The 25,684-nt window shown below is 45.7% G+C and overlaps 2 protein-coding genes across 12 annotated transcripts in view; one reads left to right on the top strand and one right to left on the bottom strand.

Annotated features, from left to right (window-relative positions):
- The window catches only part of RIOK2 (RIO kinase 2), a 71,524-nt gene extending 70,328 nt beyond the window's left edge, over positions 1 to 1,196 (top strand). For both annotated transcript variants that reach the window (XM_055076785.2, XM_055076786.2), the window contains one exon: positions 1 to 1,196. In XM_055076785.2, the coding sequence (XP_054932760.1) occupies positions 1 to 69 (69 nt within the window). In that variant the 3' untranslated portion in view covers positions 70 to 1,196.
- On the bottom strand, positions 933 to 25,227 carry Tm1 (tropomyosin 1). Of its 10 annotated transcripts, none has more exons than XM_055076788.2 (10): positions 25,010 to 25,227; positions 20,852 to 20,977; positions 14,344 to 14,477; positions 12,726 to 12,843; positions 11,064 to 11,134; positions 8,504 to 8,579; positions 7,557 to 7,619; positions 6,060 to 6,129; positions 5,177 to 5,316; positions 1,695 to 1,834 (listed from the first exon to the last, which is right to left on the bottom strand). In XM_055076788.2, exons 1-9 carry the CDS (start codon positions 25,121 to 25,123, stop codon positions 5,234 to 5,236), a joined length of 855 nt encoding a protein of 284 aa, XP_054932763.1. In that variant the 5' UTR covers positions 25,124 to 25,227; the 3' UTR covers positions 1,695 to 1,834; positions 5,177 to 5,233. The 10 variants fall into 10 exon arrangements, with proteins under 10 accessions (XP_050044436.1, XP_050044435.1, XP_050044441.1 ...); XM_055076789.2 differs by lacking the exons at positions 11,064 to 11,134; positions 12,726 to 12,843 and adding exons at positions 10,758 to 10,828; positions 12,913 to 13,030; XM_055076792.2 differs by lacking the exon at positions 7,557 to 7,619 and adding an exon at positions 7,395 to 7,457 and having other exon boundaries at positions 25,010 to 25,226.
- Positions 25,228 to 25,684: the final 457 nt, after the last annotated feature.

A 25,684-nucleotide genomic window follows, 5' to 3' on the forward strand; every position in this document is an offset into this window, starting at 1 on the left:
GTGCAAGTTTTTGTCATGAAAACGCCGGACGTGTATGCCGACCTCAACATGGCAGGTCCTGCCAACTAGGATCCATGAAGATAATGCACTGCAATGACAGCTAAACTTTGACGGACCATCATATATCATCAAGAATATTTGTAGGAACCATGTACGTTAACTATATAAGCAATATAAACTCCAAATATGACAAAAAATGAAACTACTGGGGGCATGCTATCCCGTTTTGGTTGTTGAACTCCCCATGCACATTAAGGGGCAAAGGGAAATGACTCGCACTGTGCACAAGAAGCTGCTGTTAGCCACCTCTGTATAGTATTATTTCATGTGCATCAACTAAGTCTTTCGTTCTGGTTCTCTCATTTCAGGCAACACTACTAGGGATGCATTTCCCATTTCTATCTATGTAGAGCCTCATTTGTTTCAGTTAACTTTGCAGTGAAATGGGATCATGAGAGACGTGCAAAGACACAACCCAGTTCGGCTGTGTGGGCCCTAACTTGAAAGCGATCTGAAAGAGTATAGTCTAGGTGCGCCGAGGGACGATAGCTTCATGTGCACTGAGTTCTTGCCACTTAGTTTGCCTTGAAGCGAGAGGCAGTTGAAAGGCATTTTCACTCGCTCTCGCTGCCACTCTTTCTCGCGCCAGCGTATTGACAGCGAGTTTCCAGAGTCATCGAGTGAAATGAGTTTGTTTGCTTGTGCGCGTGACACCATGCTTATTAATTTAGAAAGTGAATGTTTGCGAGCTTATACGACGATAAAACTACTATCCTTAGTTCGTATAGCTCTCTAGTAATTTGCTATCACAATCGATGCTCTGCCTTTCGAGTGAAACTGTGACATTTTATTGTGCCTACTGTCATTTGCAAGATCTCAATATCGTCATGCCGGTGCAGTGTCAAGGGCAAGAGAACCACAAAATCAAACAATTTTTGCCAGAGCACCTTTAAATATGGTTTTCTTTTATTACCAGATATATTGGCATACAAATTGCTTGGCAGTTTTGGTTTTATCAATCAACCTTGTTTGCTCTAGAAACGGCTGGTGCACCCAAGATGCAGGCAATGCTACTAGGGCATCCAGTCATGTCCAGAGTACAACACGTGTCAAAAAAACACTTTCCTCGAATTCCTAGGCACAAAACTTAACACTCTCTTTGCTTTCCCGTCCCAATAAAAAAAAATAAAAATAAAGCATGGGAGCATTCATTACACATCCTCACATCTGCAGGAAAACAAGATGTAAAATACTTACAACCTTGCCGAAATTAAGGAGAAAAAAAAAAGGGGGGAAATGCATAGAGCTGAACAAAAAAAAAAAAAAAATACAAGAAGAGTGCTGGTTCTTCTCTGTGTCTGTATGTGTGGTTGGTGTCTCAAACAACAGTCAATGAAAAAGAAAGGCGAGAGGGGAGAGGCACTGTCTATCCATGTTGTAACAAGAGTACAGGGGACAAAAGAAGAAAACAGTAGCTCCTTCCCAAACCTTTCAGTCCAACAATGCAATGAGACAACGGCCACTGGCAAATGCAGTGCCAAATGTGTCCCAGGCCAATTTGGGTGGACAAGACGGCGGGTTACAACAGGCCCCTCTCCCTGTCTCCCGATCTCTGATTGGGTAAAAAGGCATTTTTCTTGTGTCCCCCTGCTGTCCTAGCCTAACCCCCCAACGACAACGACGAAGTGAGAGTGAAACGTTGGCAGAGCAGCGGTAGAAACGACGGTGGCGCCAGTCCCTTTGCATGGAGCTTAGTAGCCAGTGAGTTCAGAGAAGGTCTGATCCAGCTCGTCCGAGATGGCCTTGTACTTCTCCTTCTCCTGGACAAGCTCGTCTGTGAGGGGGTGGGCGTGAGCATGGCAACATAGCAATGAGATTATAATGCCCCGTGGAAGAGGCTGGGGGCATCGAATTCCTGTCATAGGCCTCAAAGGCTTGCATGCATTAACACGGCCTCTAAAGACATGACACACACTACTGCTCATATACCCCATTTCATATGTAGCAGGCAATGCTCTGAAGGCTAGAGATGCTTCTCTCACGGCTCGCGATTGTGACCAAGAAATAGTGTGTCACATATGCCTCATGTAATTTTATGTAACACTAAGTCTTATATTATAATGTAAAGAAATATGATTTATTTGTTACACGGCAGGCAGACCTATTTACCATTGAACGAGTGGAGTTATACGATTCCGTGGCCAGCAGTCGCAGCGCACTGCTTGTGACCAAAAAAACATATGCAAGTCGCATACTGGAAACACTAAGGCACACAAATAATATGTAATTTGACGTAACCTTAGGTCCACAAGTTGTAATATATGAAGTATTCACTGATAAAAAATAACTGCACTGTGAAATGTGCAGAGCGAGACGTCTATCATCTGTCTAGTATTTCTGTAGCTTCAGCAGCATTGGCAGCCAAGTATGAAACAGAGTACACGTTCAACAGCCTGCACTTTAGCACAGTACAAAGAAAGAAAGAGAGTAACCATGGCCCTGTGCAATCTTTTTTAAAGGAGGTTGTGCAAACCTGCTAAAAGGCGCACGCATATTCTGACAAGTTGCTTCCACCGGAAGCCGACTGCTTGCAACACTCATGTTTCACATTAAAAAACATAATTAAGAGGGAACAAAACTTGCAAAGAGCAATGGCTGTTGCTCGTGTTTTAACTGCTGCATCTACAGTGTCAAACTAATGCCAAAATCCAAGACTATCAAGTTGCCGCTTCTCAATGACACGGAGTGCACATCAGTGCCACACCTCAGCTGAATTAGTCACTGAGATTCAATAATGCTTCTCAGAGGTTCACAGCCCTTTATTTCATCATGTGACACTTTCAGTGTCCCTTTACAAATGCACATAATTGGTGCAGCACTTGTCAAGCAAACACAACAGAATGAATCGTTGGGAATAATTACTGAAGCACAGTGTCTACTACACTCGAGGCATGGCACTGCCTTCCAAGAAGTATCAAGTGAATTTGAGGCAAGCCCTCGTATCAAGATTAAAACAGCTGGTAGTACTAATCACTTTCAGTATCTTGCAATCCTCTTCTTCAGACGAAATTACATTCTAAACTGCATGGTAAAAACTGTACTTTTAAGAAAGAACAAGGAAAAAGTGTGCAAAGAGGTGCAAGTTGCTAGTGCACTTAGCGCACAGGTCTGTTCAATATAATACGGAATGGAAAACGGATTACCTTTGTATAGAATGCCAAAATCTATCTAAATTAGATATTCACACATGCCATGCAACACATGGAGGTTAATATTAGGGCACCACCTAATACAACACATACATCTAATCCTTTGTTGTATCACAGTTGACAACAGCAAATTTCACAAATGTCCATGTTGCATGCAGTTAACTAACAACCCTTTACAGGTGCCTTGCTCAAAATGACAATGGCCATGTAACGAGGGACGTGGCCCAGTATAGTGCAGGCTTTTATCAACATCTCTCTGAAAGCCAGCTCTTATTGCCACACCGTGTTTTCATTAGCAAATGCTGCACATAATCTTAGGTTTTGATGAAAGGAACAGCAAGGCACCTCAACGCAGCACTAATGCTGCAAATATGTCCCAGTTAGCTCCATATCCCAAGCATTGTTAATCACCGCATACCTTAAAACAGCAAACCGCACAACCACCTGGCATCACCACCGCACGTGCACAGCACCACAAGCCATCACAACTACAGACGTGCCTCGTACAGCCACACTACAGCTAACCACACCACAATGACTGAGAATGTAAAACACCACTCTTACTGCATGGCCCACTGTGAAAAATAATTTTGTCCTGCATGATGACTGCATTCTAACAGCCTCAAGCAATGCTGTGCAAACGACCAGACAGGAAGAGGCAGCTACACATACATAGTCAAAGTGATTGGCCATAGCCTTAAGACCAAGAGGCCTACTAATTACACAATATGGTCACCCGCCACGATGGCTTAAGTATTACCTGATGTGAAAGCCACAAAGGCTATGATGGACACAGAGAAACACACACGCAGGGTGTTATTCTTTTTGGTACATGTTTCTTTGTCCGTCGTCATTGCGCCTTTTGCGTCAGATCATGCTGAACCAACATGCCCAGCTATCCATATTAATAACTTAAGAAGTACTTATGATAAAACCTATATCTAAGCTAGCCTCAACTATAAAGGTTGAAAAGCTTAGAAGAGAATGCACAATGCCTAGAATCAATGCCTGCCAATATCACTGCTTAATTCTGGCAACATGACTGCTACAATTACAAGCCACACATGGCCTTGCATTTATTCCAATAGCAAAAAGTAGGTAGTACCACAAGACCCTTGGTAAATGACATATAGCCAGACTTCGGCTTAGTGAACAACAGTTTCATAAAACTTATTCTATAATGCATTTCCATAAAAATCGTAATTTTCCTAAGCAATGCCTGATCTCGTTTCTAACCCAGTGATGACCATGGTTCAACAACAATGCAATAAAAACAAGCCTTTACGCAAGCTTCACACTAGACAGCATAAGCTGTGTGAATATTCCACACATAGTTTGGCATGTTATCACACCGTCAACTGTTCTCTAGCTTATCCAGGAAACTTTACCAATGGTCTTATCAATATCTGATGGTCTAAACTGTTCGTTGAATCGACATTAAAAATAACACAAGGTGCTTCAGCAACCACGTTTTAGGTTTTGCACTGAAATGAGCAGTCAAAAAGTGCATTTAAGTAAACTGCACGAATAATGCTTAGTTGCAAAAATTACCTATTCATGCACCAAGTGAGTTGGTTTCCTGCCAACAGCCCTATTTCCAGAGTCTAAAGGCCTTCTGTCTTGAGCAGTTATTTACCAGCACAGTAGCCCGAGTTCATGGTTTGCATGATCAGCATAACCTCTGAGAGGAAATAAACTGTTCTGCAGCATAGACACTGAATACTTTGCATGTGACCTTGTTAAATCAACATCCGACTTTATATTCCATCCAACCTGCATTAAAAGTGTCGGGCACACACTGTTGTGGACCAAGACCATGCGGGTGCGTCATCCAATAGTGGATCTATGGCAGCAAATGCTGTAGTGGTGGCTAAGTAACCATGTACTGTGCATGGTGGTGCTGCTAACAATACACTCAAGGTGCTAAGGGGTCGGGGGGGGACGGGGGGGGTTGCGGTTAGTCACACCTGGACAGAGGGGGGAAGAAAGCAGTGGCAGGCAGAGCGGGGCGCCGGAGAGCCCGGTCACATGGACTGCAGGTCCTTCAGGGTGGTCTCCACCTCTTCCTGGAGCATGTGGTTCTTCTCGCGCTCCACAAGCAGCTCGTCTGTGTGCCAACAGAAGCTCCTGCTCAACAATGGCTCTCCCGACACCCTCGCCCCAACTGCTGATGCTAGGACGGTTCGTCACCATGAGGGGGTTTGTCACCATACCCGTCACACCGTAATGTAATGATTGAAGGCAGAGGAATATTCCAGCTACGGTGAGAGAAGACTGTTTCCTGGCAGGGAGCACAGACTATGTGCAAGCAAAAAATTTAGTTGTGACAGAATGCAATCCTACAGCCACTTGATCAAAGTTGGATTTGACTGAACACAGAAGCCTAATTGACCAACACTGTGCAAATGGTGTCTTGCAATTTCCCAGTAACTATATTCACCCAAGTGCTAGGGATGCATTCAATCAGTCCAACATTAGTCCCATAAATAAGAATGATAATTTATTTGGGAAATCTGTTTTAGAAAATTTCAGGTGCATATGATAAGACAGAAGCTGCACTTACTGATGCTAATGTATCCCAAGTCAGTTACCTATTATTAATATGTCTAACAACTACAAAATAAAACCTCACACGGCATGTACGAGTAAGTTTAATGCACACCATTTATGCTTGTACATTCTGCTCTTCCCAAAAAGCATTCATTAGTACTCTTAAATGCCGTCCCATATTCCCGTACTTTCATGTGTTAATCACTGCATGCACTGGGAAAAACCACTGCAAACCAAATAAATTAGACGGCATGCTAATACAGAGAAATCATAGCATGCAATATTTGGACGAGCACTTGCCTTCCAGTCTGTCCACTTCCTTCTGCAGCTTCTGCACTGACCTCTCGGCAAATTCAGCCCGGGCCTCGGCCTGTGCGTAGTGGAGACAATCACTGAGTGCTCGTATGGGAGACATTTGCAACATCACATGAACCCATCATGATGACCATGCTGGAGCATGCAGGAAATGTTTTCAGAGAAACTACAAATTTCGGCTTGTAGCCCTTTTTGCTGTATGCAAAGAACAGCCAGGAAGGAATCCCAACATTCTTTAGCCTTTTGAATTAAGATGATTCAAGTATACACTCATAACAGAGACAACTATAATGCACTCGCCCACAAATTTTGTGCCAAAAGAGGCAAATTGACGGGTAGTCGTAAAAAAAGTTCCAGGTCACTACATTCACATTTAGCTGATATACAGAGCTCCTGCAGCCCATAACTGCTGCATCAAACAAACTTGAAGCTTTAGGGATAACACACAGTCCTCACAGTCACACCAAGAGTAAAGCGATTCATGTTACGGGCCCTAAAAATGTTACTACCATGGACATATAGTGTTCAACATGAACAAATTTGTCAATGCAAGATTCGCTTCAGAAAACGTGATCATAATGACAAATGAAGTATAAGAAACAAAGCCAACTAAAAGATGTGAACACTCAAGGTGCATCTTGGGACGAAGGAACAAGATACTACAAGCAAATTAAAGACAGGATGAGCACTGAACAAGCATCGGTTCTCATCTGATGTTTTCCTTCAGTCTTTGCTCCTTCACACCAGTCTCAAGATGCATACTGAATGCATGCACCAATTAGCCCTACACTCCATGTTAACAATGTGAACACAATGCTGTAATGGAGGACCACAGCAATACAACTACAAAAGCAGGTTTGGTAAACATTGGCACAACAAAGTATGGCACATACGCTCCTGCACAAAAAAGTGCACTTTAGAGCTGCAGAGGTAATACAACCACAAAGGAATTCTAGTACCGTTAGTAAGTGGAGCCTAAAAAGAAAGAACGAAAGAAAAGAACACCACATAACAAGAACGCACAGTTAGTCCGTGACACGCAACAGTACACTGCTAATGAGAATGGTAAGGATTTTACACGGCAGGTGACTAAGTTCGGATGCAAGAATTGGCAACGCCAGCTACGAAGGGGTAACTCAAGGGCTGCTACTGTTGTCATTCAACCTTTATGGAAAGAATAGGAAAAAAAATGTATCGAGCAAGACGAAGGGGTGTGCAAGAAAAATAAATGAGTGCTAACTACAGGCATTCATGGTGGCACAGGGGTTTGGGTTGGAGGGAGGTCAACCGCTCATGGGGGCAAGCTAGCAGTAAGCGTACCTCTTGCAGCCTATTGGTCATCTGCCGGATTTGCATCTCGTACGTCTCCTCCTTTTGCAGGGCCTAAACCGTCCGTCCCAGCGCCCAGCGGCAACACGAGAACGAAGAGAAAGAGACACACACACGCAGCAAAGTTAGAACGCAAAAAGGGGCACACTTTACCTCCTTCAGTTTGGCAGTCATTGTGCTGATCTGAAGCGCATACGACTCCTCACGCTGCTGGGCCTGTGGTTCACGACACCCCACCCAAAGTCACGAAAGACAGAGATTGCAGGATTAGAGGCGATAACGAGAGATGATTAAAATAAATAAATAGAGAAGCCAAGCATTGCTAGGGAGGCAGATGCCAGCCACAAGAAGAAAAGACGCTCACACTTGCCGGATCTCATGTTTGCTGCAATGTCTGCCAGTTGAAGACTGGTGCAAAAAGCCATAAGGAAGAGCGGTGAATCTCAAGGCCCAGTGGCTACTACTTTTCCAATTCCAAGCTGAATGTAGCTAGGTAGTTTGTTCTTAAACATATACACCAAGATATCTGGCACAAGAATCTCAAGCCATATTTTGTAACAATTATTTTCGATATCTTTTTGTTTTGCTGTTCCAACATTGAGTTGTCGGTGCAATGAACAACGAGGCCGGAATCAATGGAAAAGAATGCTTACAAATGTGAGTAAAACGTTAAGCTGCAATGACACCTATATAAATTTATTTGGCTAACTACGAAGACAAATGGTGATCACAATTTGACATTAGTAGTAGCACTAGCAAGCCAAAATCTGAGCATAATGATTAAGAAAGCAAATACTTCAGATTACCTATTTGGTGCAAAGTGCAACAAAGAATACTAGCACAACATTTTTCTAATATACAGCTGGCCAAGCTAACTGGCCATTCAAGACCAGTTCTATGCTGTACAATGTGATACGCTAAAGAAATTTTGTTCGGAACTTAGCATCGTGTCTTGATAATGCAAAACAAATTTTGATCACCAAGCAAGAGCCTGATGTTACCAAGCACAGGTAAAGAACTGCCCTTTGTTCATGACTGAGGAGAAACAGACTGCTGCTTATTCCTCATCCCAATCCAAATTCATGACGACTGCCCATTACCTTCTCTTCGCTCACTTCCAGGGACTTCAGGTTGTTGCCCACGACACGCAGCTCCTCCTCAAGTTCCACAATTTTGCTGCACAGAAGAGTTGCACAGTGAGGTAACCAACATTTGTTAAACAGACCCAGCGTATAGATCAATCTTGAAAGTGGTAAAACTGAACTGCCAGCTACGAAAGTACCCCAAAAAGAGAAAGAAAGGAACAAAGGAAGAAACAGAAAGAACTTTAGAAGAGAAAACTGCAATCACAAATAATGTGGGCCTGCAGGCAAATAATGAATAAAGCATACAGAATCTCTAACTAGCACCTTTGTCGTGAATGTTATGAAAAACTGTGAGGAATGAACTAGCACGCTGTGCAACAAATTATTATGGAATCTTGAAGAGGGGACAAGAGGCAATTTTGTGAGAGAAAGAACAAAGATACCAAATGATCACAAGTGACATTACACTTAATCACAGTGGTCAATGGACAGTAACTCCCATTGAAGATGTCAAGGCCAGTTGGTACTAATGAAAAGCCCTACCATTCCCCACAAGGCATGAATCATTTGCTCTGGCAAAAGCTCGACGGTAATAACACTGATTCTCAATGAAGCTAATACAAGGTTTATTATAGCTAGATGGGCCCTCTGTAAGCTTGGTGACAATAGTTCTTAATGAACATTGAAACTCTAATAGTAACATCAGTGTAAGAAATCAAGGAAAGAGGGTAAGAACACCCTTTCCACAGAGCTTGCACTGTTGACAGTAAAAACTTAGGGACAACAGCAGCTATACACAAACTAAATTTATTTATTGCTGGCAGTCCTGGTGTGCTACCCCAAATTGAGGGCTGCATTGATCGCTTTGAGAGCACACCTAAGAAGTTATTTACAATGTCTCTTTACAGCTCCCAAGGCCATAAGCTATTTTGGCCAGTATAGTTCATCCCAACTAAAAAGCTACCAAAAACTAGAAACAAGCAAAAGATGTCAGTAACACACACCAAGTTATGCAATATTCTTTAGACATGCAGACAAGCCTTGTTACCAAGGGGCAGAAGAAGACCAAACCCCATAACATTAAAAGTCCAGCTCTATGTCGCAAAGCATTCTCAGGTGGGTAAGTGAAAACCTCTCATACTACGATCACAGAGTGAATGGCACAAAAAAGGTACTGTAGCGGTTACGTATACGCCACTGCCCTGTAACAGCAAAATCCTATTTATAATAATCAAGATAGCAGCTATCACGAAAACTTTACTAAAGGTAGAGCCACTACAAACCACTGTTTCAACCAACAATGTAGCTTTGATGCTGAACAAAAGGTTACCATTAAATCATCAACAAGTGCATAAAGCACGAACATCAACCACATTGAAGTGAAAAAGTTTAACTTTGTCTAATTTGCACCTCTTCAAAAAGTTGCTGTCTCATCATCAGTACAGTTTAGTGGTTTCCAGCACCTACAGCATTTAATGTCTTCAGAACAGTTTGACCTACATAGGAGCACACATCCCTGGATGCCACAATCAGGAATGGCAAAACCATTGGCCAGTACAAGATCCCAATAGAGGTGCCAGTGAAAGTCTCAGACAAAGGCTATAGAAATGCATTTCCTAATGCCACACCTCCAATTGTTAATATTTTTATCTTTTCCCCATTACAGTGCTTGAAGGACTGAATTTCCTTCCTGTAGCAATTCTTCAAGAGTATGAGGCTATGTGAAAGCCACAACAAGCCATCCCACCACTTCACCTAAACAGTCTAATGAAATGTTGCAGTGCACACAAGACATTCCTCTTGAAGCTTAATCATGTGGTTATATTTGTCCACTTCATATACAGCCACTCAGTTAAGACTAATCACTATGCAAAATTTCAACCTTGCAATAGTCCCTCACTTGGGAAAAAAAAGAAAAACGGCTGCAGTTTCTAACACTTACGAGGTGCGGAAATGTTCATGTCTGCCAACTTTAGAGCAACCAAAAATTTGCAGATGAGCAAACTAAGTTAAGGTAGTTAACTTTAATTCAAGGGCCCTTTCACTGTGCTGCTACACTTAAAAACAGCAGCAAGTCAGTGAATGCACGCAGGGCAAGCGACATATGCATGCAGGGCAAGTGATATGACAGACTATAATTCACAGGATTCCAACAACTAGAGCAACCAAATACATGGCTACAATTACAATTGAGTCTTTGCAACAGCCACGGTTAATGGAGGACTGCCGAAGGTTAACATAATAAGGGATGTTTGGCACACAGCCTCACCTCTCGCCCGTGGAGGCCCTCTCCTCAGCCCTTTCCAGGTCAGCCTCCAAAAGGGCGATGCGGCGTGCCATCTTTGCATGCCACCACACACATTGCGCATGCGTTGTTGTGTTGCACGATGGCAGGGGCGATCATTGGGGAAGACAGGATCAGGGTGGCGGACGGGGAAGAGCAGACACACGGCAGAGTTGTGAGTGGCGGAGCAAGGTACAGGTACCACACGCGAGGCACTCTCACACAAGTCAATGCCGCAAGCACGCGCACACACTGGGCAGACACATGATGGGGTCGTGCGGAACCACTTACGTCTCACCAGTCTCTGCACGCTCCTCAGCGCGTTCGAGGTCGGCCTCAACCATGGCCAACTTGCGGGCCACCTGGGGTGCGGCGACACACACACACGGAGCATTTAGTCTTGGTAGACGCCGCAGTGTTTTGCTACCTACTGCAACCGCTGCTATGTGTTGATGTAGAGAATGTTGCTCTGCTTTACTCCATGCCACCCCCCCTACCCCAGAACAATCACTAATCTTCTCACGCACAATTTTGGTCAATAAAGTTCAGTTTTAGCAGCCAAAGGTGCATAGCAAAGGTGAAAAGAAAATACTGGCAATGGTTTTTGAGGCAAGCAAGCAGCAGTTCAAACAATGACAAAACTAGAGTAAAAGGAATGTCTGAACATTAGGAGTGTGTCACCTTCTTGGTATCGCTTTGAACAGCATAATCTTTGAACAGCAACTTTGTAATTTGAAGTTATGCACAATGGTATAAAACTTTCAAGATTTCAAGATGGTTAAGTCATATACAGTATAGTTCCAGCAAGATTTAAAAATGAATTTCTCATTGTCTTATGTGACACTAAAAACAAGTAAACACAGTCAGCTTGAATGAGTAACAAACTGCCTACAACTGCTCAAGATGCATACCTAAATCATGCAGGCAAATTTTTTTATTTTCTTTGTAAATTTCGATATGGTTAACGAACACACACATGCAGCTTTCAATGAAAATTAATTTAAACCTGTAGCAAGCGTAAAAATATACACTCTTTTGTTAAATGAACAAACCAATATATTTCACAGAATCATCTTCTGCAGATGCAAGCATCAAAAGCCATTGCTCCAAATTGTGCGGTTTAAATCACAACAATGAACACACAGGGCCGTGCAGAGTTAGTGGACGTAAGTGTGTCGGCCAAACCAAGCGAAGGCAAACATTTAACGCAGTGGTGATTAGTTCAAGTATGTCTTCTTGATGCCCACAAATACTTCGAAGCACTCCAGTAAAGGTAACGGAAAAACCTCAATGTGCTGCAAAACCTGTGGGTTTAAATGCTAGACCTATTCAAAGTTAATTTTGCCCAGCTGTTTTCTTGACAATGCTCCAGAAAAAAAGTATACAATGCAGTAAGTAGTTATATACACCTAGATTCCCATGTTCAGGTATTTGTGACTAATAAACAAATGCTGAGCAAAAATTTGTTCCAAGCAAGAGCTGTTCTTAAGTCTTCACAAAACGAAGACCTGGCTACTCACATTAAACAGCCCTTCACAGCAACCACTCATACTGCACTGCCATCACAGAGCAGAGGGAATAGAAAAGCACAACATTGTGGTTGTCTAAATCTACCAAGTGAGCTTGCTTGCAAGGCCCACTTTGAGACAGCTTGCTGACAAATAACTAGGTAGAAGACCATGCACCAAAAGAGGCACTACTACAGTCCCAGTGGAACATTCAACTAGGTAACGGGTGCGGACCCACAAACCATGTTATAACAAGTGCATCGCTGAGTGCGGCAAACTCGAAACAAGGGTGAACGTGGCTCTGTTAGGGGTTGAAGCCGAAAGGTTGCAGGGGGGGCACACTCCGAGGCACAGAACACACGGCAGCCGGGGTCACATGGAGCAGAAGGCAGTGTGGAGAAGCACACAGCATGCCTCGCTTCCACTCTCTCCAGAGCCAAGTCACCTCATCGTATTTCCTGTCAGCATCCTCAGCCATCGTGCGCGCTTCCTTGAGCTGCCCCTCGAGACCGTCCATGCGCTCTTCGTCTGTGATGCTCCTGTGCTCCAGCATTTTGCGCATGCTGTTCGCGAGGACAGAGAGAGAAAGAAAAAGGCCGCGCAGTCAGCTGTGGCCGGCCTGGATGCCTCACCTCTTCATATTTTTTGTCAGACTCCTCAGCTATGAGGCGTGCCTGGCCCAGCTGGTTCTCAAGCAGTGTGATCCGGTCATCTTCCATGTTGGTGCGGTTCTCCAGTGCCTTGCGGATGCTTGATAAGCAAAGTAATGCGTGTTTGAGAGCAGAAGAAGCACCAGTGAACACTGGCAGGCAATTTCCCTAAATGAAAAGTTTATGCCAGTGCGCAACTTAATTAAGCAGTGTGCTATTGTGCAGGAAGGCTACCTCCCCCAAAAGCTAGAGTTTTTTGGTCGTGACCTTGTGAAAGAATGTGGTGTTGACAACAAGAAAATTAGTTGGTAGTGCTACTAGTGTGCAAAAAGTTCAGCAGCTTTGTGTGTTCTACATAAAAAAGAAAGCCTTTAGATTTGCTAGTTTTGTACAAGGAACAGAGAAATGCTGAATATATGTACTGATGAGCCAAGCTCTTTTTTGGAAATGCCAGAGATCCTTACAAGCCATGCATGTCTTTGGCACATATGATACATACAGGAGCACAGGCACAGTGCGACAAATTTGTACTTTTCCAAAAAAACAAATAATGGCAACCTCTAGAGAACAATTTTGAATGTACAAAGTAAGAACAATCAACTGACACATCGCTTGAGTACTGATACTACTACAAATAGCAGCCTGACTAGCACTTGACAGTATAGTAGATATGATCATAGTAAATAATGAGTACAGTGGGCCACCAGCAGCCTTGTATCTGTAATTTTGTCTTTGATTCATTGGCTATGTTATGAAGACAGGAATATTGCAACAATTTTCTGGTTGTATTGAGACACTGCTGCAACAGGCTGAAAGTGAAGTATTTGAGCTTTGCAATACCTCTAGAATGCTCCAATCAACACCGCACTTTCTTTGCAAACATTTATTTCTGCGCCAGAATGCCTCCATATTTGGACCACTTCCTTAAACTCCTCCATACCTTAGGTTTCCACCTTGTGGCAGGCTAGGAGTGGTAGTTCAAGCCCCTGAATCTTAGGTTTGGGCATGTTATAAAGTAAATTTTCAAATCCTTTCAAAATGTTGACAAAGAACATGTACACCTATTTGATATGAAAATTAAGGAAGCAACAATGAAAGCTATACGTTTCATGAACTACCTCGTAATATCTCAAGCCTATTTGAGTGCATGGGGCTAAAGGAAGCACAAATATTCAAATATGTGCCAACGGCGACTCAAGTTTCTTTAGACAATTTGACTAGAACTTGACAGATCAAGCTATAAGATGCTTTCCTGCAGTACTACAGCTCCCCAAGCTCGCACTCGTGAAACAATGCCCCCTTTTCCTCCCAGTTTCCCAAGCTGCCCTGCAATTACATACTTATTTTCACTGCCCTGAACTCACACATCACACACAAAAAGAAGAGAGAGCACAATTTTAAGGTCAGGAGTACCGTTCGCTTTCGTCAGCCGCCTGGGAGGCCTCTTCCAGTTTCTGGGTGGCAATCTTGAGTCGTTCCTCAGAGCGTTCCAGGTCCTCCTCCAGCAGCTGGATGCGTCGGTTGTGGGCAGCAACCTCAGCCTCAGCCTGGGCAAAACATAGAAATTACAGTCAGTGATTGAATGGCAAAGTCAAGCATGTTGATTTCCAGTGATGAAAACCATTATTCTATTCAGGTTTGATTTTCTGCAGAGTGGACAGTATGCTGACAAGGGAAATAACTGTCTCGCCTTCAAACACAAAAGAAAAGTGCATATGCTCTGCTGTTTTAATGAGTTTGCAATTATGTCAGAGAGCGAGAATTGGCAAAGTGTGCCGAACTCTTCACCCAAGAAAGATCAGTGTTAGTAACCATTGACAACCATTTTTAAGGTGGCATTGTCAGACATAATGAAGTGTTTAAAAGACAGCTTTGGTGTTGGTTTCATGGCTTGCTCACTCGATATCAAAGACATGTATCATTTGATTACTCAAGACAAACTCCTGTTGTGCCACAAAATGCAGGAACTGCTTTGGTGTGGCCACATTTAAAAAAAGATGCCAGCATATCCATGGGGAATTCCATTAGTCTCCCGTCTGCATGTGGAAGCCAGATTTTAATCATTGCAGAGGAAACACCTCCGAAAATCCATGCTGGTGATGTGTAGCAGTAATGTGTATTCTAGTGACACAATTTTTTTTCAAGGCAGTTTTGCGGCTAGATAACGGCTGAGAAGTACAGTGCTCAGTGATTCAAAAGCGATAATACTCCGAGCATGTGGCTGCTGGAACTTTTTTGAGCCACCAGTGGGCACTGGGGATACAGACCTGATTTATTTTTGCATAAAATGAAAGCGAGTGTCTCTGTGATAGATTGTGACCGCATTCGGCTGCCTCAGCGATCGCACAACATTCACCAGTGGCCCAAAAAGGGTTGGCTGCCATGCAGTCCAAGTATCGTGCTTCAATTGCTGAGCACTGTACATGATAGAAAATGCAATAATACAGGTTGCGTGAATGACAACATTTACCTGTTGGATTAATTTTAAGGCTCCCATAATATCGCTACTGCTCCAGTTCATAAAGCAGCACAATGACATAAGAAATGTGCGCAGGCTAAAATGGAAGCAATTAATTCACTGCAAATTATCCATACTTGGTAAATGAATTATCACTGCAGATGATTCTGAGGCTATTTGTGTGTAATAGTAAGTTTTTACAAAGCAACTATTTGTTCTGTTGCAAGAAAACTGACATTTATGACACCTGCATTAAACATAAGCCTCAACATCCAGTAGCAGAACAAGTTATATATGTTGCTAATGGCAAGCTGACCAACAAGTGAAGCAAATAAGGCCTGAAAGGTACACTACTTATCTCGATGCTAGCCGTTTCTGGTGCATACTTGCAGATTTACAACATAGAAGCAAGGTTGACTGATGAAGGTTAAAAGGTAGTAACAAAAGCAATGTCTAAATGGTAGACAACATTCTAATCTGACTACTATAGCCTCAATGGAGAGTGCACTCATAATAGTTTCTCTCAGAAAGCAGCTGTCCCTGACTGTGCTTCCTGTATCTGTGCATCATAATAAATAAGAGAAACTAAATACCTTGAGAGTTCACGTTTGTTAATCAAAATGTTGTTCAGTTCACTGACTGCTGCAAACACGATGCGGAATGAGTACCTTGATGCCAAATGAATGCTTGAAACACTCTTGTTTGCTCAAGTTACTGAGTGTAGTAGTATTTGCTCCACAGGTGCAAGCTTCAATGGAACTAACACAATTCACTAAATTCAGCAGGCCTTCGGACATTTCAAAGCAGCTATTCTGAGTAACAAGCAGACATACTTGCAGTGAAGAGTGGAGTTACTGCCTGTCGACATTTACATATCCGATGATGCCCTTCAATTAGAGCACACTAATAGCACCTGACAACTTTTCAGCGTTAAGCCGTGCAGAGAATTTTAACGCAAGATAATTTGCGGTGTTTTTTCCTCTGCTTTAGAAAATGTCACGCCTTGCAGTCGCACATAATTATTTGATGTAAACGCAGGCAGCGAACTAATTGGCAAAGACGACGTGGGGTGCCAACAATCGAAGTCAGGCATCGCGTCACAAGCCGTGCTGTGTCATACAAGCTAAACAAGCGAACAGGTATGGCCAATCCAGGGATGTAGCGGTGGTCGCATAGCGACGCCGGCGCTACTAATACTGCGGACATAAATTTCACTTGTGACAAGTACGGCACGGAAACGCACACGTGCGTGCACTGGGCGGTCGTTAGGTATTAAATAACGATCGACAACGAAATGTGCTCTACTCGCAGCTACCGCGACATCACCGGAGGGCACAGCGGAATTCTGTGCTTCTATGCGTCATGGAAACAGACTTTCCTGCGGAGGAATGACATGAGACCGCCAACTGGCGTACAGGACATGCATGTGCGAGCCTGTGGTTGGGAACGCTGCGACTCTAAAAACCGGCCGGCCACAAATTCCGGGTCGAACATACACCGAGCGTAAAAACCAGCTTAGGAGCACTACGGTGTGGAAGGGGGGTGGGGTGGGGGTTGCGATGGGAGGGGGGAGGTGAAGAGCCGGCCACGGCGGGCCACCGCCGGTAGCCAATGGGTATTCGATAGTATCGGAACGCTTTAATTTCCTCGACATTTTTTCGCGCTAGCGCAATGTTGCGCTCCTACAAGGTCGGTCAGACTAGAATACCGCACCGGATGCCGAGCGGGGAGCGGCACTTTCACGAAAACAAACCGAAAAGGTGCGCTACGCGCAGCGCAAGCACCACATTAAGCTACGACATGCACCAAAACACACGAAGTTTACGTACACTACATGCCCAAACAGTGGTATGCAAGGTCTCCGCAACTACGAAGGGGAAAAAATAACACACAACGGCAGCAGGACCGGGATCGTTTGCGTAATATGGGTTACAAACTCGGTCCTTATAAGGTTTCGGCAAAGTAGAAGTAAAGCTACATCGCGCGCACACGCTTAATAACGTGCTCCGTAACCACGGATTAAGCCGTACGGATCACCACGGTTCCGAAACACACGATCCTCGGGCGCCGTAGTGTCTGTACAATGCAAAATTGGCCACTCACTTCTTCACGACGCCGGATTTCTTCCATCACCCGTGATTGCGCGTCCTCTGCTTGTTCTTTCGCAGTTTCCAGTTCGTCTTTCATGGCCCGCATTTTTTTCTTGAGCACTTCTAGCAACGTTCCCTGCTGGACGGCGCTCATCTTGACTGCTAAAGTTCACGCCGAAATACTGACAACTGGGTGGGGAAACACACCCGCTACAGGCCTAACGTGGACGAAGTCGCCGAGCGGCGCATGTATACAAGGTCGTGATGGGCGAGGCCGCGTGCGTACAGCGGTCGCACGGACGCGCGCGCGCGGGAAATATAGTTACTCGGCAAAGGAGTTACCTGAGTCCTTCCTGAATCACGAAAATTGTCAAAAACGGTGATGTCGACGTACTGCTTTCACTTGCAGTAGCTGCAGTTGCACTTTTCCGCGCTTTTATCTCCAGTTCGAAAAAACAAAACTTTTGTGTGCGTGTTTTTGTAGCAAGAGGTACGAATGTACGCGCGCGCGCGTGCTCCCCCGTGACATTTTCAGGTTACCTTGAGGCGGGCTTTTAAATTTTATTGTTGAAATGTATTCGGGAAACCGACTTAAATATTTTCGCACGGCATCTGGCAGTGACGAAAATGAATCAGACTGTCGTTCGCTGAAAAGTGATCTTCGCTGTGAAATAAAACAAGCAATTTAAGGAGCACGTTCACTTGGGAGTCGGCGAGCTACAGCTAGCGATACATTTTCGAACAAGTTGAAAAGCTAACACGCGTAAAGCTTTCATTTGTTTTCTTTTTTCACGTCTGTCCCGCATTTGTGTGCTCTTTACAATTACATATTCAAATGTAATTTTGGTGGTTTATTTGCTTCAATTACTTCCTTATCTGTTCTCAGCACGTGGCATGACCGAAAAGACAGTGCCCTATGCTGCGGCTTTTGTGAAGCATGATTTGCGTTTAAAATTCGGCGTTAGAGGGCAATATACATAATACACAATTTACATAATTTATACTGCAGTGGAAGACATTGTGGCATATTGTCCTCTAACGTTAAATCTTAAACAATAATGATTGATAATGCCTGAAAAAAAAATAACACGGCTTGTAAAATTCTCAGTAACGCCCAAGCCTCATTATTGTGACAAATGTAAAATGTTCAGGGCGCGACAATGACCGTTAGGATCCAGCACATTCCCTACATTTTTTTTTGTCACTATCTGTAGGGAGCGCGGCCAACATATCACTGAAAAGAGTGCAAACGCTCGAGTGCCCAATATTCGCCACGGTGAGGAATATCGCAGAACAGTGTCAGTGTGACACTGCATACGTGTACATGCATGTACTACGATTCGGTCTGCGAACTCCGATGCTAATTTGATGAAGCGGCCTCATCTCGACACCTTATACGCGCTCTCTGATATTCGAATTGCAAATTGCCAACGGAAGTTTCTCAACACAGAGACCACCGCTGGTGATACGCGACAGTGGCTGGGCAACGGGGCGGCGTCTTACGAGGCTTCGCCACCGCTCCTTACGTAGGTGTCCCACCGCGAAACATTTGCATCTTGTTGTAGGAACGCCCTTCTATAAGCTCGCTTTACTGGGGTTTAACCTCAGGGATGTCCGTCAGACGCTGTCCAATTAAGGATTGTTGCATGAATCACGGTTTACTGTCACCAAAAAATTGACAACGAGATTATCGTTGCGACTGAATTGCCCAGTGTACTGCTACGACACCATGCAGTTTACCGTCTTCTCTTGTAAACTCGTATAACATGCACGCTTTTTTTTTGTCGTTCGAGCATTGAGGACGAGTATGCCGATTGTAAATCAAACCGCATTCTACTATGCAGCGCACCGCTTTGCGCTGTTCAGCTGGCTATTTACCAAGTGACATACTGAATCGAATCTCGAGCTGGTGATAGTATTACAACCTCGGCGCCAGTATTGATCAAAGTCTGCCTTCGGTTAAAAAAAAAAAAAAAAAAATGGTCTGCAGCCGGACGGTCAAGTCAGGTTGTGGCCACGTTAGGAGCAGCTCTCAGCGCAGCCCTTTCCTTTTCCCCCTGTTATTATATATATATTTTTGTCTCGTCGCAGTTTTCTTCCCTTTGTGCGCTCGGAGCAGCTTCTGAAGATGGCCCTATTAGCCGCGATGCCGAAAACGAGGAACCGAAGCTCTCGGCGCGTCCTTATCGCCTCATCGCAGACAGCGTGCGCAGGTTCGGCAGTTGCCACCGCAGGAGCCCGCCGCGCGTCTCTGATGGCGTCGAGCTTGACGCTGCGACCGAGAAGCTAGCTGCACGGTGTCCGCGTATTTTTCTCCGCGGCCACGTGCCCACTTACGCCGAGCGTCGGTCGAGCGCGCGGCGGTGTCGTTTTTCGGCGTGAAAGGGGCGCCCTTGTGCTGCTGCAGCAGCTCGCTTCGGAAGAGCGCGGCCGCGGGCCCGCCAGGCGAACTGGGTTAGCGACGCTTTCGCCGTTTCAGGGACGCGGCGTCCGAGACGGAGCGCGCGCCCGTCGCCGCTGCTGCGGAATGCATGCAAATGGCGCGACGGACATTCCTCCGAGGGGGGGGGGGGGAAGCCTCCCACCACGCAGGCAGTGCGATCGCGCGCGTTGCAGTGTCAACGCGCAATGCGCGGCGGAGGTTATCTCACGTCTCTACGTGGGAAATGCGACTCACGAAAGCGCTTGCGGACGTTGAGCCTGAGCTGAAGTGGATTGCCCATCGGATTGCTCATCGGTGTATATCAACTTCGCTTCGCTTATCGGATAGCTCGGCGTTCTTTGTGTTTCGCACGGTCGACGTTTTGCCTTGCAGAAACAGGTGCGCAGGCTATAATTAGCCGAACTGTCGTTAATACGACTTCGACAGCGTCAGCGAGCTGTGGTCGGATGGTAGCACAGGCGTTCGGTGCCATAGGTCATCCCTTTCGCCAAGTCGGCGCTAAAAGATAGGATGCTCATAAACGTCAGGTCGCATTTCAACTTAAAACGGCAATGCTGTAGTGGCTTCGATCTTACTACCGCTTACATAGGTAGGTGCAGATAACCCTTAGCCCGCGCAATATAAGCCAAAACAGTCCAAACGATATGAATAGACAAACCACGTTGGTCCCATGGTTGGTATTGGCGATGTGGCGTCTTTTTCGCCTTCCAGACTCGTTAGTCCTACACCTGTCATCCGCATACTGCGAGATGCGCACATATAATGAAGCGCGTTATCACTGCCAAGTCATTTGCTTAAACTCTACAACAATGCGCGTTTAAATACGCAGGACGTGCAACACGAACGCGACTCGTCCAACGTCACCGCGCCGAGGGCTGTTCGCGGGGGTCAATATCTTTGCAGGAAACTCTATGGCTAATATATACTCACGGCCTGCAGAGCCTTGTCCTTCTCCTCCAGCTTGCTGTTGGCCTGGGACAGCTGCTCCTGCACCTGGTCCAGCTCATTCTCGATCTGCTGGATCTTCTTCTGAAGGCTGCGCACCTCTTCTTCAGCCTGCGAGGGAGCAACGGGCCGTCCAAGGCACGCGGTTAGCGGCAAGCACTTCCACGTAGAACTCGCCATTTCCTTAGGCGTGCATTACGTTTTGCGAGCGTCTATACTTTTCCACACACTCTGCCGGTCGACGCTGCCACACGTGCATGCGCGCTTGCCACAACCGTCAGTGCGCGCGCACGTGCACTGTTATTTGAATGGAACGCTATACGATGCTCACACATGTGAGACAAGTGTTCAGCAGTCGAAGCTGAGAACGCGTGCGCTGCGGCGTTCGCAAGGTCTTTCCTTGCGAACGCAACGTACAACGCTCTCGGCGTCTCGACACTGGCGCATTCTCGGCTTCATATGGAGGTACAAGACCCAGAAAGCTTCGGGGCCTTAGTGTTTTTGTTTGTGAGCTTAGCGAGGGAAAATGGGTTACGTATAAATAACGCTCGTGGAACATTCTTTTTTTTTTTTAACAGCAAGATGTGTCTGCTCTAAAGGTCTGCTACTTAAGCCAATGTCTATATATATATATTTTTTAGTGGGGGGGGGGGGGGGGGGGTGTGTACAAAAGGAACTCAAGGCTGCCGCCATATTTGGTCATTTGGTCGCCATGTTTGGGGAACTGGTAGTTATTAAAGGTGCAGCGTGATCGACGAACGTCAGGCTGTGTTAAACAACGGCCGCGCTTGAACGCTAGCGTATGCGATTAAACTAACATTTCCGCAGACATGTGCCTTCGCGTTGATTTTTCGGGCTCGATAAATACGTTACACATTCAATTCTTAAAGCTGGCACACTGTCTATTCTCCCCACCCCCTTTGTGTGTGTGTCCTCAGTTAAGTGCAGGCTTTTTGCTTTAATCAAATGCGAATGGCTCATCCGGGAGGAAACATAGCCGTATCGTCTGTGCGTGTGTGTGTGTACATATATATATATATATATATATATATATATATATATATATATACGAAGGCGAATCAGAAAGGCTTTGCCCCTATTTTTTCTGCCTGCGGCAGAAAGGATGTTCCACATTCGCCGCCAAGGTTTGCGAGTGGTGGCGCTGGCGAACATTCTTAGTGTTAGTTTCAGTAGTAAAGCATATATACCCCAGAGAGGGGATGGGGAAACGACGCCGCGGTTGCTCACTTGGTAAGAGCGTCGCACGCGTAATGCGATGAGGTGGGTTCGTATCCCACGTTGCGGCCAGTTGTTTTTTTCTATCCACTTTCATTTCTATTAACTTATCATTTCTTTAATTCAATTAGTAGGTAGAAGCAATTACCCTATGTTGTCCTTCGTGTCTTTGTTCGTTGTCTTCTCGTTCATATATATCTTTTTTTAACTTTTAGGCTGATGACACTTGGCTCAATTCGCCTTGCGGTCATGGCCTCGAAGCGGAAAATTTTAGAATCAGATCAGAGAGAATACCGTCCGTTTGTTTGATTGCCTCGTGGTGTATAACGTCACGAAACAACACTGTGGCTGTGGGATACACCGTAGTGGTGGGTTCTGGATCAATTTTGACCACATGTGGCCTACTTAACGCGTGCACCTAAATCTAAGTAGTACACAAGTGAACTTGTATTTCGCCTCTTTTGGAATGTGGTCGCCGTGACCGGGAATCAGATCTGCTACATCGTGCTGAACAGCAGAATGTCATACAGTGTAACATAATTTACACACTTAAATGTGAATAAGGGCGTAAATCTCTCTATAACTCACACCCTTACACTAAATAATTTGCACCCTTAAAAGTGAATAAGTGTGTAATTGGGTCTAAATCTCACACCCTTACACCCCCTTGGAGTAAGGGTGTGAGTTATCGACACATTTACACAATTATTCAATTTTCAGGGTGTAAATTATTTTACAGTGATATATCTCTACATAGCTACCGCGGCGAGTCTGAAGGTCACTTTTGAAAAGTAAATTATTTGAGGGTCGTGCACATTAATGCTATTCATTATACAAACATAGCGCAGTAGTAACACGAGCATGTTTTATACAAAGCTCTATATATACCATGTACCTTAGTTTTGTGTTATAGTGCGATATGTTGTACTGTACTCCTGGACATCAGATTGACGGGTACGGTACACTATGTAGGGCATATGTACAAGACTGCGTAGATTTAGTTGCAAGTCATAGGATACTTTTTTCTTAATTTCTTCGCTTGCACTACAGATGTTAACCTGGGCAAGGAACGAAGGCAAGGACACAAGGAAGCAAGAGTAAGCCAGATTTGAAAGGTATTTGAATGCCCAAAATTACCACAGCAATTGTCGTCTCTAGGCGGAATTTAATACGAATGAATGGGTGTGTATTGTCTCTGCGGTACGATTATCTGGACAGCACGCATTCGACCTCGCTGGGATTTTCCGATTTACAGGATGAATAAGGTCTCACAAGCGCGTTTGCAATGCCCATAGCACGTGCTACGTTATTATCCGCAAAAAAGACAATGCAGAAGCTCGACGGTAAACGTCTGCTATCTTCGATGCTGAATGCAGCATGCACCCTTCATGTGTGAGTAATATTCTATGCAGAACAGCACTGCAACTTCTCTGTGACGCGTCGGTTGCACAAGAATACACAGTTCAATTCTATTTCTTTTCTGCTTCGAAAAAGCTTCTCTCAAATAACGAAAAGCAAAGCACGAAAGTGAAACAAATACACAAAAGGCTAACAAGCTCACCCGCGTGCACCGGTGTCCATCTTACGACGGAAAAAGTATTTTGATTTGTTTTGATTTTAAACTGGAATTAAATGTCTCTTATCAATGCTGTGTGAAGGAAAGGTGCCCGTCATCAAATAGCAGCTGCACCTTTCGGACTACGTTTAGATATACAGGCTACGAGAGACCATGAGATGCATCCGGATCAACTATAGCGACTGTGCTTTCGTCGAAATAACGCCCATTCAGCGACAAGTTTACGAAAGCGAAAATGCAGGCAGCCGCGAAATTTTATTTGCGCGAGGGCGCAGAATAGTCCGAATGTTCGTGTCCCCAGCCCAATGACGGTATCGGAAATCCACGAGAGCCTGGGTGAGGAACGCCGACAGCTTTGACGTCACATCCGGCACGCGCTGCACGACGGGGGAACCCGAAAAGGTATTTGCCAGGACGCGTGCCCATGTTTAGGTCCGCCGGCGCCGGATTTAGAAGGTCCGAAATAGATCCGCGGGAGAAGCGGAGCGTCGGGACGCCTCGTCCGCCCTCCCGTCTCTATCTGCCACTTTAGGCCCGACGAACCGAGCCCGTTTAGTTCTACAGCCCGAATCGAGGGCCTAAACGTCTAAATGGTCGCGTTCACCTTCCTCCTCTGTTCTTTTGTTTTCTTTTTCAACTAGCAAGCATCGGTTGTATGCTGTCTCCACCGCCGAGCATGGTTTAAGGTTCTACTCCCCGCCGCCCTATATTTGTTTGTTTTGAGCGAGCTCGACCGATAAGAGCAATACCTTTGTCTCCCATGCAGCGGCTGACCATGCAGCGTTGGTCGCTCGGGGAAAAGAGTGTCTTACGTCACAAGCGCGTTATGATCTATCAACCCTATCTAAACTTCCAAGCGAAATTGTAAAATAAACAAACAAAAATTATCCGTGCGAGATATAGCGATTCGTACAGTAGTAAAGGTTACTTGCTATGCCAGCCTGTAGAGGACAGCACCAGCAATGTTCAGGGACGACTTACATTGACATCTTACATCCTGACGAGTTATTCTGAGCTAATGCTTCTTTGCACACCTGACAAAAAGAACGACGAGACGGCACAGGGGGCGTTCACGTGAGACCCGCGATCGGCGAAACATGCGCGAGCGGTCGCGTGTGAACATCGGTCCCTCGTCCCGCCGCCTCCTGACCACGCGAAGCAGGGGACGACAAGCAGCATGCCGGCACTTCTGCTTTCGCTTCTACAAGAAACCCTCGCCGATGCACACATGACAGCCGGCACGGTGCAAGCTTAAGGACACGGTTTCGGTCTCTGGCTTCGCGGCCGCGGTGTACACACTCAACGCGTCGCGCACTGAAGTCACTCCGTACCTTCTCGGCGCGCAGAGCGGCCTCCCTGGACTGCCCTTCCGCGGTCTCTGCCCTGTCGACCGCATTATCCTTCTCCAGCTTCATCGCCTGCATCTTCTTCTTGATGGCCTCCATCTTGGCTGGTGTTCGTTGCGGCTCGGCTCGCTGAGAACTGAACGGTCTGGGGAGCTTGGACCACTCGTTGAGAACGCCCTGGGACGACTGGAGTCTGGACGCCGGGGGAAGATAGTTCCTCGGGGTCTCTCTCCCGGGGCTGCCGCTAGCGCCCCCCGGCGCCGGCCGCCCACGTCACGCGGTTCGAGTTTCCTGCCCCTCGGCCTCCTCGGCTGGCCGTGCCAAATATGGCACGCGGCTGGGGCCCCTTCCGAGACGGAATGTGCCTTTTCGCTGGCCGCCTCCTGTGGACTCTGCATGCTGTTGCTGCTGCTGCTCGTCGCGCGCACACACACACCGCTCGCGGTCCGCGCACCGCCACCACCGGTCGACAACCGCCCGCTGCGCCCCGCCCCCGCGCCACGCGTAACCTTGTCCTCCCGCCGCCGCTGCCGCGTCATAGCATCAATGACCGACCGACCGACCTACCGCGGTGTAACAGCCAATGCAAGCTTCGACCAAACCTTCGCGCGATGTCGCGGCCAGGTAACGCTGGACACTTGGATACTGTTTTTCCGGGCA

The sequence above is a fragment of the Dermacentor andersoni genome, chromosome 2 (assembly GCF_023375885.2).
Source record: "Dermacentor andersoni chromosome 2, qqDerAnde1_hic_scaffold, whole genome shotgun sequence".
Taxonomy (NCBI): domain Eukaryota; kingdom Metazoa; phylum Arthropoda; class Arachnida; order Ixodida; family Ixodidae; genus Dermacentor; species Dermacentor andersoni.

Bases quoted from the DNA above. Each gene is read 5' to 3' on its own strand.
- Tm1 (XM_050188479.3), bottom strand. From the start codon at position 25,123: ATGGAGGCCATCAAGAAGAAGATGCAGGCGATGAAGCTGGAGAAGGAT. The intron at 12,844-14,343 runs GTACTCCTGACC...CCTCGCGAACAG, and splicing joins GCGGCTGACGAAAGCGAACG to CATGCGCAAAATGCTGGAGC. The intron at 11,135-12,725 runs GTGACTTGGCTC...GCCGCACCCCAG, and splicing joins CTGACAGGAAATACGATGAG to GTGGCCCGCAAGTTGGCCAT.